This window comes from Mytilus galloprovincialis, chromosome 11 (assembly GCF_965363235.1).
Source record: "Mytilus galloprovincialis chromosome 11, xbMytGall1.hap1.1, whole genome shotgun sequence".
Classification (NCBI taxonomy): Eukaryota; Metazoa; Mollusca; class Bivalvia; order Mytilida; family Mytilidae; genus Mytilus; species Mytilus galloprovincialis.
The window spans coordinates 17,274,067-17,293,576 of record NC_134848.1 but is presented as its reverse complement, the minus strand read 5'-3'; the positions used below and the strand labels follow the sequence as shown (position 1 = coordinate 17,293,576).

Below are 19,510 nucleotides of genomic sequence, written 5' to 3'. Positions count from 1 at the left end.
CTAATGGGTTTTCTCCATGCTATCCGGCTGCCTCTGCCAATAAAAACGGACTTCCACGATATAGCCAATACAATGTAGTGCTGAAACTGACTTAAAACACAGAACCCTCTATTAACCAATAAGACGGAAGAGCATTTATGTCTGAAAGTAGTACTGTACTCATTCTGAATTTAAGCTCTGGCAGGAATGAATCAAAGCGTTAACACGAACAATCTTTTAACCAATAAGACGAAAGAGCATTTATGTCTGTAAATGGAACTGTACTCATTCTGAATTTAAGCTCTGGCAGGAATGAATCAAACCGTTAACACGAACAATCTTTTAACCAATAAGACGGAAGAGTATTTATGTCTGTAAATGGTACTGTACTCATTCTGAATTTAAGCTCTGGCAGGAATGAATCAAACCGTTAACACGAACAATCTTTTAACCAATAAGACGGAAGAGCATTTATGTCTGTAAATAGTACTGTACTCATTCTGAATTTAAGCTCTGACAGGAATGAATCAAACCGTTAACACGAACAATCTTTTAACCAATAAGACGGAAGAGCATTTATGTCTGTAAATAGTACTGTACTCATTCTGAATTTAAGCTCTGGTAGGAATGAATCAAACCGTTAACACGAACAATCTTTTAACCAATAAGACGGAAGAGCATTTATGTCTGTAAATGGTACTGTACTCATTCTGAATTTAAGCTCTGGCAGGAATGAATCAAACCGTTAACACGAACAATCTTTTAACCAATAAGACGGAAGAGCATTTATGTCTGTAAATAGTACTGTACTCCTTCTGAATTTAACCTCTGGCAGGAATGAATCAAACCGTTAACACGAACAATCTTTTAACCAATAAGACGGAAGAGCATTTATGTCTGTAAATGGTACTGTACTCATTCTGAATTTAAGCTCTGGCAGGAATGAATCAAACCGTTAACACGAACAATCTTTTAACCAATAAGACGGAAGAGCATTTATGTCTGTAAATAGTACTGTACTCATTCTGAATTTAAGCTCTGGCAGGAATGAATCAAACCGTTAACACGAACAATCTTTTAACCATTAAGACGGGAGAGCATTTATGTCTGTAAATGGTACTGTACTCATTCTGAATTTAAGCTCTGGCAGGAATGAATCAAACCGTTAACACGAACAATCTTTTAACCAATAAGACGGAAGAGCATTTATGTCTGTAAATAGTACTGTACTCATCCTGAATTTAAGCCCTGGCAGGAATGAATCAAACCGTTAACACGAACAATCTTTTAACCAATAAGACGGAAGAGCATTTATGTCTGTAAATGGTACTGTACTCCTTCTGAATTTAAGCTCTGGCAGGAATGAATCAAACCGTTAACACGAACAATCTTTTAACCAATAAGACGGAAGAGCATTTATGTCTGTAAATGGTACTGTACTCCTTCTGAATTTAAGCTCTGGCAGGAATGATTCAAACCGTTAACACGAACAATCTTTTAACTAATAAGACGGAAGAGCATTTATGTCTGTAAATGGTACTGTACTCATTCTGAATGTAGGCTCTGGCAGGAATGAATCAAACCGTTGGCTGATGCAATTGGAGTATCGGACATAAAATATTGATAGAACATTTAGTTTTTGAGAGTCTGGACGGTTTTACAGTAGAACGAATATAGTGGGCCAAGTTAAAGAAATAGTGGGCTTAAAATAGAATAGACGGAAGGGTCTAGAAAATAATGAAAAGAGAATAAGTGGGTGCTAGAAAAAATAATAAAGGAAAATGGGCAATACACTTAAACGTATTTGAAAAAAATAACATATTTAAATATGCATTGTCATATATAAACTTTTAAACAATAAGTATACAATATAATTGAAATACACATATAAATATATATACAGTCACGTAGAAATTCGTTAGCCTGGCCTAAAATGATTAAATACAGGATATATATTTCGGAGAGAAAAAAATACAGTATGACTGTTTAGAATTCAAATGATTCAAAAAAAATACTTTCCAAATATTTAAATAATTAAAAAGAGCGGAAATGTCAGAATATCCGTGACAGGGTATCATAATGAGATCAGCTTATTACCACAAAGAATTTAATAAATTATTGTAAAAAATAATCGATGTAAAATTGCGGTCTGTTCTAAGGTAAACCAAGTGTATTCAGCCAACCATGAAATGGTTTATTATTTTATCAAGCCAACCATAAAATATTTTATTATTATATATCTAAGTGTACACTTTCTTAACTTGTTTATAAAATGAAGGACTTAACAGCTCAGTAAAGGTATGCACAGTTAAACTCATAATTAACTATACCAAATAGTCTTCGATTTGTGCCAGTTTCAAGTCAGGATCCTCTAGGTCAGTGTTTGTCGTTGGATTAATATGTCTGTCATATTTGTTTTTCTTAAATTTTTGTGTTATTTATCAGGCCGTTAGTTTTCTCAACGAATCGTTTCATATTTGTTTTCATTTCGGGGCCTTTTATAGCCGACTATACGGTTAGATTTTCCTTTATTGTCGAATGTCGTAGGGTTGCCTATATCATTGCTTACATCCACATCATTTGATCTTTGGTGGATAGCTGTCTCATCGGTTGAATTGTTTTTTAATTTAAACATATTTATTTATAGTTGGTTGGGATACAAGTTTTGCAACTTATGTTTATTCCTTTCCACGTTGAGGGTGTGAGTGCTGCCTTGTTGCGGCATTAGCCTGCTCTTTTTTCGAAATCTACAAGGGTGTCTCTCTCGTAATTGATTGAATGGGAAATGAGCATCATGGCTGTGTCAATCCTCCTTACCCCCCTACCCCACCCCTGCACATATGTATTCGATGATCTGCGGAGATGGAGACGGGGATTGCTCGATTATTCTCTTGCACAATGCGTAAGTTTCAACTCATATAATAAAAGGAGATGTGGTATGATTGCCAATGAGACAACTCTCCACAAGAAACCAAAATAACACAGAAATTAACAATTTTAGGTCACCGTACGGCCTTCAACAATGAGCAAAGCCCATACCGCATTGTCAGCTACAAAAGGCACATGTTTACTAAATGCAATCGAGAAAAAAAAACCTTCCATGAATAATTGATGTATGGAGAGGAGAACGGAGATCGCTCGATTATATTACACACTGAGTAAGCCTCAACTGATGGTCTTAAAACTGTCGAACTGATGGAGCAGCATTCCTCTGAATTTCAACCATCAAACTCCTGTACGATATATCACAAATAACCTATGATTGTTAAGATTGACCCTGAGTCTTCACAATAGGTTTACCCGACCTTGACATGTGGCTAGACCCCGACCTTGACTTGTGGCTACAATAGGTTTACCCGACCTTGACTTGTGGCTAGACCCCGACCTTGACTTGTGGACAGAGTCTACACAATAGGTTTACCCGACCTTGACTTGTAAACAGAGTCTACACTATAGGTTTACCCGACCTTGACTTGTGGCTAGACACTTTGTTAATTATCGCTGCAAATAGCTTCAGGCACACGAAAACATGCTTTGAGAAATAGTTGAAACTAAACAAAATATGTTAAAAGGATAAACACTTAAGGTTTATTTTCAATTTGATTGATTGTTTGACTGATCGATTTATTGGTTGATTGATTAGTGTTTAACGCCACTTTTAGCACTATTGCGCTTCATTGAGGCTGGCACTTTAAACCATTGATTGATGTTGTAGTCCTACTTATTGACCTATACCCACACATATGAGTATTGTTTGGTGGTATTTATTATCAATAGTTTAAAAAAAACTACATTTGACATATATGCTCAATTCCTACACAGTAGTTACACTATAGTCTAAAAATAGAATTAAAACGTGTTTAGGTATTTCCCCAGTGTAGGGTTTCTATTTAAACTCCCACCTTGTACCGGGAAGAATAGATTTGTCAAATATCTTATTATAACAAAATACAGGTAAAAAAATTTGAAGTGTTTAAAATAAGAATAAAGGAAACTAAAGGTATTTAATATGCACAATGACATAATGTCATTTAATATACATTTTTGTGGGCGTGTATGTATATATTTAATGCAAGATTGTATATCTTTATGTCAGTATAAGTATTGGAATGGAGTTATGAAAACAAAGTTTATTTTTTGTGAAAGGATGTTAACCAAACCACATTCAAATAGTATGTTGTGATTTTATGCATCAACCGTATATTTCGAACTGTTAATCAGTTGCATAGTTGTAAAGAGTGACCACCGATCACTCTAAATTTGTATTTGTTGATTTTCATTTAATATGGATTTTCGCCGTGATAAAGTGATATGCACTGGCTCAGCGTTAAACACTCATCAGTCCGAGTTAATCTAACTTGACCGGAATCGTTTTAAAAACTACTCCATAATCATGATGGTCAACAGAAAAATATCGTCATTGTAAATGCACTTTAAATGTTGTTTTTCTTCTTATTTGGTGTCTTTATATTTTACTGGCAATGGAACCATTCATAAATTTTACTTCCTTCCTTCTCAATTTCGTTGCGAAATCTCAACTTCCTCTAAACAAGATTCAAGATTCTTTATTTCTCATACACCATAAAGATACAATGGTACAAAGAAGTAAACTAAACTGACGCCTAGTTGGACCAATCAGAACGTCCAATATGTTGATGTTCAAATCATGCAACAAATCTTATATGTTTTTAAATTAAAAAAATAGATGTTTAGTTGTATTTCCAATTTTTATTAGGGAATAAAAAAAAACACAACTTTTAAACCAACTGTTTTAAGATTTGTATGATTATAGGTTGACTTACAGAAAACCTTTCATGTGAAAGTCGTACATTTGAAAAATTCAAATGGTGTAAATGATTCTTCTTTTGTTTTCTTTTGGTTCACCGAAAGAATACGTTAAATCGCAAAAAAAATCTTTGTTCGGAAGATATATTCACGAATTCCGCTGCATGGAGAGAAACAAGATCAGCCTAATTCTGATTGTTACAAAAGAACCAAAAAAAACCAACCCCAAAACATGTTTTAACAGCTGTAATATTGTAAAATAGACAAAAGATAAACTACATGTAAGTTGTTTGTAGCTTGATTTATTTCTTTATAACACATATTTTATATTTCAGACAAAATGGATGTCCATTTCTCCCACCATTGCGGAGAAAATATAGAACTTTCTAAGGAAAAACAAAAAGCTTCATGGAATCACAAATATTCAGGTGGAATTGCATTTTCTAGTCAGCCATTACGACATAATTCTAAACTGAAATTGGATCTTACTGGGACCGGACATGCGTATGTTGGAATAATAAAACGTGATCCGGCGTTGGTAACGAACATGAGAAAAGCATTAACAAGTGACATTATTGTTGCAACGGAAGTTAAAGTACATAAAAGACTAGGGGCCGTTAATATAGTTTCAGATACAAAAGACGGAAAGGATTGTATAAGTTTTGAATCTTATAATGGAACAAAGACCGTTGACATTAATAGCGAAGTCTGGTTGTTTTTGTACATTAAATTTGGAGATATGATAGCTGTTTTGCGTAAGTATCTAATTTTATTATAGAATAACAAACAGGGGAAGATATTTTTTTTTATCATATATGCTTTTTTGATAAATAGAATTAATAAAAGAAAAGAAAAAACAAAAATACCAAACCCCAAGGAACATTCAACTAAACAATTCCTTTATCAAATGGCAATATTGACGTTCTCTCAAATCAGATTTTGAATTTTCAACGGTATTTTAAAACGAAGTATAAACTGATATTCATAAATGACGAAAACGAACTGAATCATGCAAATAATGATTAAATATTAGTAAGATGTGGGTAGTTGTGTAATAAGATATTACCGGTTAGATCATCTATGTGAGATGTCAGTACGGGTATGAACTGATTATATAGAATATAATTTTATATCCTTTACCGTGTCGTCATTGTAACAGTTTTCTATTCATCGAAATAATTCACATTATGTGGAACGTGATACTTTTGATAGTCTATACCTCCTTTAAGGTTTAGAATTAATTGGATAGTAGCATTCTTGCATTTAAAATCATTCGAAATGAGATAAGTTTTAAGAGTACGGCTTTACTTTTGATACTTTATATCTACTTTTAGAATTAATTGGGTAGTAGCATTCTTGCATTTGAAATCATTCGAAATTAGATTATAAAAAAGTTTTGGTTGTTTGGTTGTTTCCATTTTTTTTTTATTTGGGGTGTCGGGTTAATAAAAGTCAGAATGGGATGAGTTCAATGTCTAGAGCAAGTTTACTCGTTTTCATACTAGGTTTTGTTGTTTGGTGTTTTCCTTTAGGCAGCGGGGTTGTTTTTATTTAAATTGTTCTCAGCTGACTTCAAATAGATATAAGAAAATATTGTATGACAACTCTCTATCCAAGTCACAATTTAAAAAAGTAAAGCATTATAGGTTAAAGTCACGCCAAACAGCAAGCTATAAAGGGTCCCAAAAAGTATAACTGTATAACCATTCAAACGGGAAAACCAACTGTATAAGCTATATAACATCGAGAAACGAGAAACACGGATGTACCGAATCAACAAACGACAACTACTAAGCATCAGATTCCTGACTTGGGACGGGTTTAAACAATTGCAACGGGATTAAACATTGTAATGATACCAAATCTTCACTCTTATCTGAAAAATTAGTTTCAAATTTCTGTTTGTTACATTGAATATAAATGCACATTTTACCCATATGGGTTTAAGCGGCATACATAAATCAACAGCAATGTTCTGTTTGAGGACTCGTTTGTTTTAATATGTTTACTGGTTTGAACCATGGTAAATAAAGATACTTTGATTTATAAATGACATTACATTTGTATTTTGCATTTTCCATTTTCAGACTCAGAAACTATTCATGACAGATGTTTTCATCACGTGACCGGATGCAATATTCGATGTTTAGACGAAGACAGACGATCTGTAAAACTTCTCGTGGAAAATCCCGCCGCGGTGTGCTGTCTTAACAAAAAACTGAAACCGGGACATTCTTTAACAATTCAAACAAAAGCAATATCAGAAAACAGAAATAAACCAAGCCGGTGTCATATCAAACTTGGGATTATTAATCTTGATCCGTCCGAACTAAAGTCCCGTGACCCGGAATCGTTTCAAGTTGACAGTAAAGTTGCGTGTCCAACACGCTGGAATATCGTCCAAACATTTTCGAAGGAAAATATTGACGGTGAATTGAAATTATATCTTACACATACTGGTGAATTGTATTTTAGCCATGACTCTGGAATTGAAGGAACACACAAATTCCATTTAAATGATGCCTCTAATGGCATATCAATAATATTAGACTTGTTCCGAGCGGAAGCGAGTGTCACAGATTATCACCATGAAGAAAGCGAAGAACGTGAAGAAAAAGACTATGACTATGTTCGACCGGAAGTTGAGATATCCGAAACTATTAAAAAGAAACTTCAAATTTCAGACAAACAACATGAAAAAGAAAGTTCGTCGTCGGATCGTTCGTCGTCAGACAGTGATTATCTGGAAATGAAAGATGTGTCCGATAGCCACAAAACATTTTCTCCTAATTGTAAAATAAGTCCTCGGCTCACAAGGTGTGGCATGTACAGAAAAGACCAGGCGTCGTCTAATGTTCAAGAATGTAAATAAAATATTATTTATGAGCAATTTATACAGATATAAGACAACGATATAAGTCAAGCTTTTTTTAAAAGCTACCCTTTTCTGATATTTTAAGCCTTGTTTAGCGGTTTAACGTATTTTAAATTGCTTTTTTCTCTACCGTATATTTGTTTAGGCATCAAAGTACGTGATATGATCTCAAATGTTTGTAGGTTTTTTTATGATTAGATATTTTACAATGGAGTTTTAAAATTCAACAGCATTTTAAATGTGATAATATGAATGATATATGGAAAATATCCTATATCCTTCACTCAAGACAAGACTCCCTATTTCACGAATATTTAATTTAGTTTGTTATTATTTATTAGTTTTAACAAACCTGTTGATAATTTTTTGTTAATTTATTTTTTACAAATAAAAATTTTAAAATATTAAGTAGTAAATTGATAATTTAGATATAGTGATGAAGATCATAAATTATGCTCAATATGCCCAAGAATCAGGGTAGTACTGACAACTTGACGAACAAAACCCAAATCAAGTTGACTTTATTTTATACGGAAGCTTATAAGGTTTCAACTTCCTCAGGCAAAGTTGGTCTTAAATGGATTTGGCAAGTTTTTTTGGGTCCTATTTGGTTTATAGATTTGTAACATCTTCTGTCCTTATGCATCATTGGCTTTCAAGAATTCTGCTTTGAGCGTTCCTGATGAAGGTAGATCTAAAAAAAAAAAAAAAGCGCTTAGGATACATGAAATTATTTCGTGTGGTTTCTTATTTTATATTTATCTTGATTGATGACTTGTTCAAATTGTATAATGGTGCACAAAAATGGCTTGCGTTTTCTTTTCCTGTCTGGTAATGCAAGATATAATTTGGTTGAATGCACTGAGAAATCAATAATTTCAAATTTGAAATCGTTCTAACCGAAAGTTATCTCAAATTACCAGACAAGCAGAAACGAAAGGCCTACCATATTTTATACTCAGTATGAGGGTAGTAACTCCAAAAAGGCTGGTAAGGTCGAAAGGATTTTTTTCCGGACATGTTTTTAATGGATGTACCGGTATTCTTCCTTACCATTGATTAACTTTCTATTGTGACTTTACATGTAAGAGCAATTTATTATCGTGACTTTTGAGTAAAGGAAAATATTTTAAACGCGAACATAGAATAGAATGTTGAAACGAAGGGTGTCAAAGAGAAAATAGATAGATAGTTTATTCTCACAAAAATATGTAGGTACAATTGTACAAAGTTACAGAGAAGTTAAAAAAACAATATTCATAAAGATAAAAATGCACAAAAATTCGGACAATAATTAGACCAAAGAGTAGAAAATAGCCACAGGATATAACAATGGATCTTTAGATGCAAGGAAAATAGTTGCAAATATGCTAAACTTTGATCTGCTTTATCTTATTGTGAATACACAAACATAGTAATATAAATCGCGAATTGAAATTGTTGCAAAATTTGCTGAAAGTAGACTTCATTGCGAAAAAAAAAGAATCCGCGGAAAGTTTCTAAGTTAAAGGTAAATGCCGCTACAAGGCAGCACTTGCACCCGCAGAGTGGAAAGGGATTCATTTAAGTTGCCATAACTTGTTTCGCAATCCACTATTAATGAATATGTTTAAACTAAGTTTACAGTAATTGTACGATTGTAAATAAAACTTGCCATAATAACAAATAGTAAAGGCTTTATTTAATCTTTCATTTATTTACACTTTAATGATAAAAAAAATCAAACAGCAAGAAGAATGAACTAGTTAAAATTAGGGGAGGTTTTGTTAGCGGAAATTAAAATATGGGTCATTTTCAAAAAATGTCGAATTTTGAAATTGAAAAAATTATTAAAAGTTACTTATTCAAACAACCCTCTACATAAGCAAATCAAAACAAACAGTACTTTAAGAACAACATATTAAAAGATGCAATCTTAATGATGTCATACAAAAATGTGTTGAAACATTTTTTGATCGGTGGTACATTATTTTGTCTATCCTGTTACCATTTTCAAAAGAAATTTTGGGTTATTAAGAAAAGGTTTAGATAAAATGTTAAGCTTGTTTTACGTAGACAATTAGATGGTTTTCAAGAGAATAAACTTCTATATATATTCATTCTGTAATATAATAGATTATTTGCCAATTTAACAGGTTGTACTGAAAAATGCCTCTAAAAATTGGTTTTCAAAGGTTGTAAAAATTACCACCAGTAATGCAAGTTTAAGATAGCAATTTATATTGTTCGGCATTTTTTCACCCTTTCAAATAAACCCAACATCAAGTAAATCCCTCATAAGTTAGTTTACTTTTCTCTACATTTCATTGGTAACAGGAACGTACGTTTCTGATATATTACTATATAAAAGTCTATCCTGTTACCTTTTTGTCTATCCTGTTACCGGTATCAGTATTGCACCTGCGAATGCTTAATTGGGAAGATTAATACGTTATAACCTTAAGATGACTTCAAACAACGAAATATTTCATTCGTTTTGCACCTATATGTTAAGATAAAAAAATTAACGACGTTTTTGTCTACAATTGTCTATCCTGTTACTGTAACCATAGCAACCATAGTAACAGGATAGACATAACAGGATAGACAAATTTCTTCGTTTTTGATTGCTGTTGTGAAATAACTACTCCCTTTGGTGAAGTGATTATGTTTTTCTATTGTGAATTTGGTTTCCAACACGTCATTGCACTTTTTACAAGTATACTTTTGGTGTATTTAATCAAAATTGGTGGTAACAGCATAGACATGAAAAAAAGTACGCTATATTTTTTTTCACTAAATGTCTTGAAATTTCTTTTCTCTACACTGTCGTTCAAGAAACGAGGCGTTTTAAATGTAAAGATTACTTTGCACTTTTGAGATCAACACTGACTGATTCAATATTTATAGGGAGAATAATTTCACGGCTGATTTAAGTAGCGGTAACAGGAAAGACATGAACCTCCTGTACGCAGATTCAATTTAGTTTGTAGATAATATGTTACATACAATGATATAGAAGCTACGATTTTTCGTTAGAGTAATATTAAACGTTCTTAAAAAGTCCCTTTTGCAGATATCAAGGCGATCAGAAAATCGCAAAAAAATCATTTGAAATGTGTTTTTCTGACACTGTACGCAGACAAATACCCCCAAAATGGGTCTTAAATGCAGTTTAATCTTATCAAAATAGATGAAAGGTGTGTTTATTATTAATGTTCTGAATCACAAATCCGACAAGCTTTCATTTAAACCATTACAACTGAAATTTCCATTAGAAATAAAAAAGTTAGCATGGGTGTACTGAAAATTCGACATTTTTTGAAAACGACCCATATAAGGTTGTTTTAAACTGTATACCCAACAATAGGACTTTTTTTTATTGATTACGTCTTTTATAAAAACCTGTACATTCTATATAGCTCTAAAGTATCTCTCGTGACTAGCAGTTCGGAATTCTCAAGGGGATAATTACTTACATATGGATCTTCGTGGCATATTGAGGCCATTTTTGTCCATTCGTCTTACACTGTCTTATTTGGTTTAATTGTGTAAAATATTTATTATACTCTTTTCTGTTAAAACTGTGTTCCCCTAAGGCCTTTATTATTTATACACCGAATCTAGATTCCCATTGTCCCCGCGGTGGTTGGGTTACTTATGGACGACCATTGAAATTAAATAGTTTATTGTAACCTATGTATCCCTATCCAAAACTAGAATCTTATCAGTGGTTGTCTCTCTTTCGTCATATGATAAACTCATCATATATACCAGGATTGAAATTTTATATTTACGCCAGACGCGGGTTTCGTCTACAAAAGACTCATCAGTGACGCTCGAATAAAAAAAATGTAAAAAATGGCCAAATGAAGCACGAAGTTGAAGAGCATTGAGTACCAAAAAATCCTAAAAGTTTTGCCAAATACAGCTAAGGTAATCTATACCCGAGTTAGAAAAGCCTTAGTATTTTAAAAATTCAGAGTTATGTTAACAGTTAATTTATAATTATGAACATATCAATGAAAACTCAAGTCAACACAGAAGTGCTGCAAGGAATTAAAACTCCACCAGCAGTGGCATCAACACAGTGGTTGTAGATAATCTCTTCATAGATACCAGGATTGAAATTTTATATTTACGCCAGACGCGCGTTTCGTCTCATCAGTGACGCTCGAATATGTAAAAAATGTCGATTTTATAGCTCAATACTCTAATGTTTGAATATTACATATACCAAAGAATAACGACTTGTTAGTTATGCATGACTCGATATAAATGATAATTTTTATTGTAACATCGTATAGAAATGATATGGTAACATCGTATAGAAATGATATGGTAACATCGTATAGAAATGATATTGTAACATCGTATAGAAATGATATTGTAACATCGTATAGAAATGATTTTGTAACATCGTATAGAAATGAATGGTTTACATTTTGTTATTTCTGGGCCTCTTAAAGATGACTGCGCGATATGTGCTTTGTTCATTGTTAAAGGTAGTGCGTTATAAGATAAGATAAGAAAACTTTATTTTGATTCGTCAGTACAAATATACAACACCGTTGACAAATAGTTGTTGATTTATGTGTTGTTAGGTCTTTTGTAGAGAGTTGTCTCGTTTGCAAACATACCACACCTTCGTTTTTATTAGAACACAGTAAAAATATAAGCACACTGTTTGTTCTTCCCAAGAGGGATTTAAACCCTATATAATTGCTTCTATGACATCGTGGTAACACTGCATATTTCTCCAGATTTATCACAGACTTGCAAAGCATTATTGACGTCTCAAAACCTAAAACTTAGACTAAAGCTATATGTTATGTTCAAAATACAAATGTATTCATCATGCCAAGAAATCCTCGCTAAAAATTCCGGTTGACCTTACTGCGGCACCTATTAGTAGTTAAAGATTGGATTTCATTCAACAAATTAATATATGACCTGCATGTACGTGTCACTTAGAACACGGCGATATACCAAATGGTTAATAATAATCATCCATGTAATTTGCTCTATGGGATGTTTGCAAAATTTCAACGGAGGCAATTTCTTGGCATGACGACACAGCCTTCTAGCGATAAAATAATATGTTTGAAAGAACTATGCACTCGGCTACCTTGTTTTCTTCAAATCGTTTTTAAAACGTCTTAGTTTCTTCAATTTGAAAAATAGAAAACAAAACTATATATCAAACGAAAACTGGATAAAGTGAGAAACAAGTTTCATTCGTTAGTAAATATTACTACTTCACTGCTTATTTCAGAGTTCGAACCCTACATGTGGTAGCTTGGTTCGACTCCAATCTTAAGTGACTAGGATTGACAGTTTCCCTGCCGAAAGTCAGGGGTTCTCTCCGGGCGTCTCATCTTTCTACACTCAAAAACAGCTGGGCGCCATGAAATAGCAAATAATGATAGAAGTGGCATTAAAGACCAACAATGAATACACCAATCATTGTACATCAGATCATAGTTTTGTTCAAACACGAATCTATTTATTTGAAATTGAACTTGACAATAGCAATTTTTCCCGCATCGTATAACGATGAATCCGGATAACACTGTAATATGTGCCGCTGGACATGAAAAATCTTAACCTCTAATAATTTTAAATAATAGAAAGATTACTAGATGAATTTTAAAGCAGAACTATTTAAAATTAATGTCAGATGTTTAAGGGGAAACCAATAATTAATAAGAAGATATTTAAGATTTTAAAGATTTCCAAGGACAAGGGAACATAAAAGGGTACTGTCATTAAAGGTTGGTGTGTCCATCATATTACATATGTGGCAACCTTTTGTTTAAGTTTTGTAAAAAAATAAACTTTTCAAAGTTATTCAAGTTCCATTACTAACTTCAAGTCGACACCTTATAATGTAGAATATCTATTTTAAATAGAGAAGGGTGTTTTCTATGTCAAAAGATTGCAAAATTTTTGAGAATGAATAGAGCTGTCCCTATTCGAATGCAGCATTCGTTAACTTAGTAGACATGTCTTTGATAAGCAATACTTTGAACCACTGACAGGGTCTTTAACGATCCAATGCGCAAAAATGACAAAATTAAAGACAGAGTATTGTCCCTGCTAACCTGAAGAGTGTAGGTTTCAGCTCGAGAGTTCCCAGTGAAGACATTTTTTTTTGTTTCAGTTAAAAAAATTTGAGGTACAGAAAATCAGATCATTTCGTCTTTTTCTATTTAGTTCTTTGAGTCGCCTTTTTGCTTTTCTTTACTTTAGTATGCATGACATGAAACTTTAAATTCATGTTCTAAAACAATATTTACGTGTGCATTGTGCTTCAATATGAAAATATAGGATAAACGTCAATGATACAGCCACCTAGTGACAGAAACAACAAAAAGACATGCATGCGCTCGGTTTGACGGTAAACCAGATATATGCGAGATAGCCCCACGGGAGAAAGGAAGAAAGAACCTTCACAATTTGCCTTACAATTGTTTTCCCTTTCTTTTTTTTAAATAAATAATTAAAAAAAACTTTCTAATGTAGAGTTCCTAAGATAAAAATATTCCCTGTGGAAGAACCCGCCCCCCCTTTTTTTTTCGTCCTCTCCGATTTTAACTCTCAAATTAAGCTTTCCAATCTAATTAAAATTGAAACCTTGCTTTCTAATTATTACCGATCTATCCTTGTACTGGACCCGGCAACTTTCTTCATTTAATAAGAAAATATACAGTTGCGTTATAAAACATGCATGTTGTCTGCTTGGAGTCCCCGCCCGAAAAGAAAGAAATCGCCCAACTCCAAGATACAATATTCCTGCATCACGTGATTTTTGCCACGTGGCGCTTACATTAGAATGAATACCGAATATGGAAAGTGAAACTACAATTCAAAACATAAAGTCCAAAGGCACATGTATGAAAAAGATTTTGTTTTTGGCAAAGGGTGCCTGGGTAATCTTCTCTGTGTTCATAATATACATGAAATATTTGCCACTGCCCCTTGTCTGCTCTATAAATTCTTACCCTGAGTTTTCTATCTGTTACATGCCAAGAAATCCTCGCTAAAAATTCCGGTTGACCTCCTGCGGCACCTATTAGTAGTTAAAGATTGGATTTCATTCAACAAATTAATATATGACCTGCATGTACAAATGTACGTGTCGCTTAGAACACGGCCATATACCAAATGGTTAATAATAATCATCCATGTAATTTGCTATATGGGATGTTTGCAAAATTTTTAACGGAGGCAATTTCTTGGCATGACGACACAGCCTTCTAGCGATACAATAATATGTTTGAAAGAACTATGCACTCGGCTACCTTGTTTTCTTCAAATCGTTTTTAAAACGTCTTAGTTTCTTCAATTTGAAAAATAGAAAACAAAACTATATATCAAACGAAAACTGGATAAAGTGAGAAACAGTTTCTTTCGTTAGTAAATATTACTACTTCACTGCTTATTTCAGAGTTCGAACCCTACATGTGGTAGCTTGGTTCGACTCCAATCTTAAGTGACTAGGATTGACAGTTTCCCTGCCGAAAGTCAGGGGTTCTCTCCGGGCGTCTTATCTTTCTACACTCAAAAACAGCTGGGCGCCATGAAATAGCAAATAATGATAAAAGTGGCATTAAAGACCAACAATGAATACACCAATCATTGTACATCAGATCATAGTTTTGTTCAAACACGAATCTATTTATTTGAAATTGAACTTGACAATAGCAATTTTTCCCGCATCGTATAACGATGAATCCGGATAACACTGTAATATGTGCCGCTGGACATGAAAAATCTTAACCTTTAATAATTTTAAATAATAGAAAGATTACTAGATGAATTTTAAAGCAGAACTATTTAAAATTAATGTCAGATGTTTAAGTGGAAACCAATAATTAATAAGAAGATATTTAAGATTTTTAAGATTACCAAGGACAAGGGAACATAAAAGGGTACTGTCATTAAAGGTTGGTGTGTCCATCATATTACATATGTGGCAACCTTTTGTTTAAGTTTTATAATAAATTAAACTTTTCAAAGTTATTCAAGTTCCATTACTAACTTCAAGTCGACACCTTATAATGTAGAATATCTATTTTAAATAGAAAAGGGTGTTTTCTATGTCAAAAGATTGCAAAATTTTTGAGAATGAATAGAGCTGTCCCTATTCGAATGCAGCATTCGTTAACTTAGTAGACATGTCTTTGATAAGCAATACTTTGAACCACTGACAGGGTCTTTAACGATCCAATGCGCAAAAATGACAAAATTAAAGACAGAGTATTGTCCCTGCTAACCTGAAGAGTGTAGGTTTCAGCTCGAGAGTTCCCAGTGAAGACATTTTTTTTTGTTTCAGTTAAAAAAATTTGAGGTACAGAAAATCAGATCATTTCGTCTTTTTCTATTTAGTTCTTTGAGTTGCCTTTTTGCTTTTCTTTACTTTAGTATGCATGACATGAAACTTTAAATTCATGTTCTAAAACAATATTTACGTGTGCATTGTGCTTCAATATGAAAATATAGGATAAACGTCAATGATACAGCCACCTAGTGACAGAAACAACAAAAAGACATGCATGCGCTCGGTTTGACGGTAAACCAGATATATGCGAGATAGCCCCACGGGAGAAAGGAAGAAAGAACCTTCACAATTTGCCTTACAATTGTTTTCCCTTTCTTTTTTTTAAATAAATAATTAAAAAACACTTTCTAATGTAGAGTTCCTAAGATAAAAATATTCCCTGTGGAAGAACCCGCCCCCCCTTTTTTTTCGTCCTCTCCGATTTTAACTCTCAAATTAAGCTTTCCAATCTAATTAAAATTGAAACCTTGCTTTCTAATTATTACCGATCTATCCTTGTACTGGACCCGGCAACTTTCTTCATTTAATAAGAAAATATACAGTTGCGTTATAAAACATGCATGTTGTCTGCTTGGAGTCCCCGCCCGAAAAGAAAGAAATAGCCCAACTCCAAGATACAATATTCCTGCATCACGTGATTTTTGCCACGTGGCGCTTACATTAGAATGAATACCGAATATGGAAAGTGAAACTACAATTCAAAACATAAAGTCCAAAGGCACATGTATGAAAAAGATTTTGTTTTTGGCAAAGGGTGCCTGGGTAATCTTCTCTGTGTTCATAATATACATGAAATATTTGCCACTGCCCCTTGTCTGCTCTATAAATTCTTACCCTGAGTTTTCTATCTGTTACATGCCAAGAAATCCTCGCTAAAAATTCCGGTTGACCTCCTGCGGCACCTATTAGTAGTTAAAGATTGGATTTCATTCAACAAATTAATATATGACCTGCATGTACAAATGTACGTGTCGCTTAGAACACGGCCATATACCAAATGGTTAATAATAATCATCCATGTAATTTGCTCTATGGGATGTTTGCAAAATTTTTAACGGAGGCAATTTCTTGGCATGACGACACAGCCTTCTAGCGATACAATAATATGTTTGAAAGAACTATGCACTCGGCTACCTTGTTTTCTTCAAATCGTTTTTAAAACGTCTTAGTTTCTTCAATTTGAAAAATAGAAAACAAAACTATATATCAAACGAAAACTGGATAAAGTGAGAAACAGTTTCTTTCGTTAGTAAATATTACTACTTCACTGCTTATTTCAGAGTTCGAACCCTACATGTGGTAGCTTGGTTCGACTCCAATCTTAAGTGACTAGGATTGACAGTTTCCCTGCCGAAAGTCAGGGGTTCTCTCCGGGCGTCTTATCTTTCTACACTCAAAAACAGCTGGGCGCCATGAAATAGCAAATAATGATAAAAGTGGCATTAAAGACCAACAATGAATACACCAATCATTGTACATCAGATCATAGTTTTGTTCAAACACGAATCTATTTATTTGAAATTGAACTTGACAATAGCAATTTTTCCCGCATCGTATAACGATGAATCCGGATAACACTGTAATATGTGCCGCTGGACATGAAAAATCTTAACCTTTAATAATTTTAAATAATAGAAAGATTACTAGATGAATTTTAAAGCAGAACTATTTAAAATTAATGTCAGATGTTTAAGGGGAAACCAATAATTAATAAGAAGATATTTAAGATTTTTAAGATTACCAAGGACAAGGGAACATAATAGGGTACTGTCATTAAAGGTTGGTGTGTCCATCATATTACATATGTGGCAACCTTTTGTTTAAGTTTTATAATAAATTAAACTTTTCAAAGTTATTCAAGTTCCATTACTAACTTCAAGTCGACACCTTATAATGTAGAATATCTATTTTAAATAGAAAAGGGTGTTTTCTATGTCAAAAGATTGCAAAATTTTTGAGAATGAATAGAGCTGTCCCTATTCGAATGCAGCATTCGTTAACTTAGTAGACATGTCTTTGATAAGCAATACTTTGAACCACTGACAGGGTCTTTAACGACCCAATGCGCAAAAATGACAAAATTAAAGACAGAGTATTGTCCCTGCTAACCTGAAGAGTGTAGGTTTCAGCTCGAGAGTTCCCAGTGAAGACATTTTTTTTTGTTTCAGTTAAAAAAATTTGAGGTACAGAAAATCAGATCATTTCGTCTTTTTCTATTTAGTTCTTTGAGTCGCCTTTTTGCTTTTCTTTACTTTAGTATGCATGACATGAAACTTTAAATTCATGTTCTAAAACAATATTTACGTGTGCATTGTGCTTCAATATGAAAATATAGGATAAACGTCAATGATACAGCCACCTAGTGACAGAAACAACAAAAAGACATGCATGCGCTCGGTTTGACGGTAAACCAGATATATGCGAGATAGCCCCACGGGAGAAAGGAAGAAAGAACCTTCACAATTTGCCTTACAATTGTTTTCCCTTTCTTTTTTTTAAATAAATAATTAAAAAACACTTTCTAATGTAGAGTTCCTAAGATAAAAATATTCCCTGTGGAAGAACCCGCCCCCCTTTTTTTTTCGTCCTCTCCGATTTTAACTCTCAAATTAAGCTTTCCAATCTAATTAAAATTGAAACCTTGCTTTCTAATTATTACCGATCTATCCTTGTACTGGACCCGGCAACTTTCTTCATTTAATAAGAAAATATACAGTTGCGTTATAAAACATGCATGTTGTCTGCTTGGAGTCCCCGCCAGAAAAGAAAGAAATAGCCCAACTCCAAGATACAATATTCCTGCATCACGTGATTTTTGCCACGTGGAGCTTACATTAGAATGAATACCGAATATGGAAAGTGAAACTACAATTCAAAACATAAAGTCCAAAGGCACATGGATGAAAAAGATTTTGTTTTTGGCAAAGGGTGCCTGGGTAATCTTCTCTGTGTTCATAATATACATGAAATATTTGCCACTGCCCCTTGTCTGCTCTATAAATTCTTACCCTGAGTTTTCTATCTGTTACATGCCAAGAAATCCTCGCTAAACATTCCGGTTGACCTCCTGCGGCACCTATTAGTAGTTAAAGATTGGATTTCATTCAACAAATTAATATATGACCTGCATGTACAAATGTACGTGTCGCTTAGAACACGGCCATATACCAAATGGTTAATAATAATCATCCATGTAATTTGCTCTATGGGATGTTTGCAAAATTTCAACGGAGGCAATTTCTTGGCATGACGACACAGCCTTCTAGCGATACAATAATATGTTTGAAAGAACTATGCACTCGGCTACCTTGTTTTCTTCAAATTGTTTTTAAAACGTCTTAGTTTCTTCAATTTGAAAAATAGAAAACAAAACTATATATCAAACGAAAACTGGATAAAGTGAGAAACAGTTTCTTTCGTTAGTAAATATTACTACTTCACTGCTTATTTCAGAGTTTGAACCCTACACGTGGTAGCTTGGTTCGACTCCAATCTTAAGTGACTAGGATTGACAGTTTCCCTGCCGAAAGTCAGGGGTTCTCTCCGGG

General features: G+C 33.5%; 1 protein-coding gene across 2 annotated transcripts; it reads left to right on the top strand.

The window, feature by feature from the left end:
* The first annotated feature begins 2,243 nt into the window (after positions 1-2,243).
* Positions 2,244-7,776, top strand: LOC143051774 (uncharacterized). 2 transcript variants are annotated; one of them, XM_076224699.1, is made up of 3 exons: positions 2,244-2,277; positions 5,100-5,519; positions 6,852-7,776. In XM_076224699.1, exons 2-3 carry the CDS (start codon positions 5,105-5,107, stop codon positions 7,634-7,636), a joined length of 1,200 nt encoding a protein of 399 aa, XP_076080814.1. In that variant the 5' UTR covers positions 2,244-2,277; positions 5,100-5,104; the 3' UTR covers positions 7,637-7,776. The 2 variants fall into 2 exon arrangements, with proteins under 2 accessions (XP_076080814.1, XP_076080813.1); XM_076224698.1 differs by lacking the exon at positions 2,244-2,277 and adding an exon at positions 4,080-4,151.
* Positions 7,777-19,510: the final 11,734 nt, after the last annotated feature.